Here is a 2,859-nt window from a genome sequence, read left to right on the forward strand (position 1 = left end):
TATATATATAACGACATATTAATTACCAACACTGGAATTCATTTTAATTAAAACGTTATCATACATTTGGAGAGATCATATATACATAATAACATATTTTCAGAAAGATACCTTATGAATGTCGGTAAGTTTCTATTTGAATTTTTAATTTTTCGAAATAGAAAACTTTTTTAAATATTTCTAAAATAATTTTTCAAATGTTTGTAAAATTTTACACTCTGATTTTTCGACAATTAATCGAAGAAAATTCTTATCTATAAATTCCTGTTAAATCAATCTTGCTTAAGTTATAAAATTATCTACTTTTATTAGAAAATTCGATAATGTCAGAATTTTTAAATCGTACAAAGGGTGTGGAACAGAGACCTTTCTATGAAATTTTTATCCATGCAGAACAAAATTGAATATTATTCAATTTACTAACTTGTAATCCAATATCGGGCTTACCCATTCTCTTCGGTTCTACATCGCATACGGTTGACAGATTGTCAACATGCGACTATTGTGTACTACATGGATACACGCAAGAACGTGAAGATGCGACCACTGAACAGGAGCAGTCTCCACCCTCGTTAAATCACCAATCGACGTCAGCCACGACTGAAGGGATAGACGCCGACGTCAACGTCGATACCGGCGCTACCATCGTGAATGGCATAGTTGGCTCCCTTTATCGATCCAATTTATGACCGATAAGACGATAGCGCGGCTGATAGCGCAGACTACGTGCAAGTGGCAAACAATAGCTGTTTTTTTCCATTGATAAGTCACCATGTAACTTTTTATTTAGAACAGAAACATACAAAGTAAAAATTTTTATTTTTTAGCATATTTTATATATATATATATATATATATATATATATATGTACATGAATAAAAATTTTCACATTTCCGCTCTAGAGAAAAAATTACATGGACTAAATAGATCAATTTTATCAGATTAAAGATATCTATGAATATTTTCTAACATTATTTCCATTAGAAAGATTTCAAAATTTAATTCTTTTCAATAAATAATGACTGTATTCCAAATGTTTGCTGAAAGAATACTCGCAAATTCATTAACAAATATATTATTAAAATTGAAGGCAATTAATGGGAATGGAACATTTTAGCGCAAGAAATAAAAGGAAAATTTATGGACGTTTGTGCATGTAAAATATAAGTTTTCTGTTTATTTTTATGTATTCACCCACGGCCTTATAATATATGTGTTCAGATATCTATTGGTGAATAGAAACACCAGGATATGTTTAGCCACATATGCGAACACAAGTAGACACGACAGATATTGGATCCACGCCCATTTCAATTCTTCCCATACACTCGGCTGATAGTAAATAAAATTTTCTATGTAAAACAATTCGCCGATAATGACTACCGCTTTGTCGTTAGAAAAACCTGTTCTCCACGTTACTCGCTCGTTCGTAATTCTGGCAGAGACTATAAAATAAATATACTTAATAATTAATAATTCCACGTGTTTACGGTAAATTCCCGGGAAAAAAATGTTTCAAATATAATTATATATATAATTAAATATTATATAAAATTATATAAAATTATATAAAAAATTGATTTTTATATATAATTATATAATATATAAAATACGTCCATATATATAACATTTTTTCCCGAGTTGTTGACAAAATGTTTTCGAAAAATACAAGCAATACATACACTTTCGGTTAAAACTATGCAATAGCAGTTCAGATAGAGAATAATCAGACAGTTCTATGCTGTGATTGTACGTTTCATAAAGACCCTCGCTACGCAAAAGTCCCTTTTGCCGTAACTCCAGATCACCGAAGAATCTTATCTCTTGAACCTCGTGGTTTAATATCTGATTAAACACGCCTATAGATTCTATCGTCGCTTGAATAAGATGCTGTAAATAAAGAAAATCTATTAAAACTCTGAGGAGCAAATTTATAAACCATACAAATCAACCTTTAATTGGAAATTGAAGAACAGCAAAAGTCGTAAAGATTTCACTGGCTTGTCTGTATAAAAATGAGCTTCAAATCTTAATGAATCTTTCTGTCCATCATTGTTTAGATCGTTCTCCCGTACCTAAATAAAACAGTATAGAAATAATACTTAAATAATACTTAAATAATAAATATAAATAACTAATGCTAATAATAAATAAGAATTATATCAACTTTGCATATACAATCTTTGTATTAGAAACAGAATGAAAATTGAGGAAAAAAATTGAAATCAAAGAATTTACGTTTAATATTAAATATAAAACATAATCAATAATCAAATAAAATATTGACATAAATAATTGGCAAAAAGTCAAATTATTTTATTTCTTAATATATCCAAATAATGAAGAACAACCTTGATTATTGTACAATGATCTTTAATATCGTTCTCCTTATATGTCGTAAAAGTGGAACACACAATAGGTTCCTCAAAGGAATCTACCTCCGCAAGTAATAGGTACTTATATATAAAGTGTACATCAGGCATTTCTGCATGCATCCGATTTTTCATCCAAATACCTGAAATTTAAAAAAATTAAATATTAAACTGTTATAAATCACCGCGTGTATCTAAAATCAATGATACAAAAGTTGGATTAATTTTTACCTCCTGTATTGTAGATTATAAAAAGTGGCGTGATCAAGGATAAAACAATGAATAAAAAGACAACAATCGAGGCAAAAGAATATATCCTACTCTTGTACTTGTAAGTGACAGAACTTGAAAATATTTCGATCGCTGCCATTGTGATGCTACGTTCGTTGCCGCGGCAACGTCCACAAGTAAGAAAGCATGTATGTAGATGCATACGGACATTATGAACTAGGAAATTAGAGCTATGCAAACTATATATATATATATA

General features: G+C 29.5%; 1 protein-coding gene across 1 annotated transcript in view; it reads right to left on the bottom strand.

Annotated features, from left to right (window-relative positions):
* Positions 1-2,793, bottom strand: part of LOC108751921 (transmembrane protein 231-like) — a 4,751-nt gene extending 1,958 nt beyond the window's left edge. Inside the window, exons 1-5 of the mRNA XM_018492410.1 lie at positions 2,604-2,793; positions 2,352-2,515; positions 1,953-2,075; positions 1,683-1,890; positions 1,195-1,445 (exon numbers count right to left, since the gene is read on the bottom strand). Coding sequence (XP_018347912.1) covers positions 1,195-1,445; positions 1,683-1,890; positions 1,953-2,075; positions 2,352-2,515; positions 2,604-2,742 — 885 coding nt within the window. The 5' untranslated portion in view covers positions 2,743-2,793. The remainder of the gene's footprint in view (positions 1-1,194; positions 1,446-1,682; positions 1,891-1,952; positions 2,076-2,351; positions 2,516-2,603) is intronic.
* Between the last annotated feature and the right edge of the window lie 66 nt (positions 2,794-2,859).

This window comes from Trachymyrmex septentrionalis, unplaced genomic scaffold (genome assembly GCF_001594115.1).
Source record: "Trachymyrmex septentrionalis isolate Tsep2-gDNA-1 unplaced genomic scaffold, Tsep1.0 scaffold53, whole genome shotgun sequence".
Taxonomy (NCBI): domain Eukaryota; kingdom Metazoa; phylum Arthropoda; class Insecta; order Hymenoptera; family Formicidae; genus Trachymyrmex; species Trachymyrmex septentrionalis.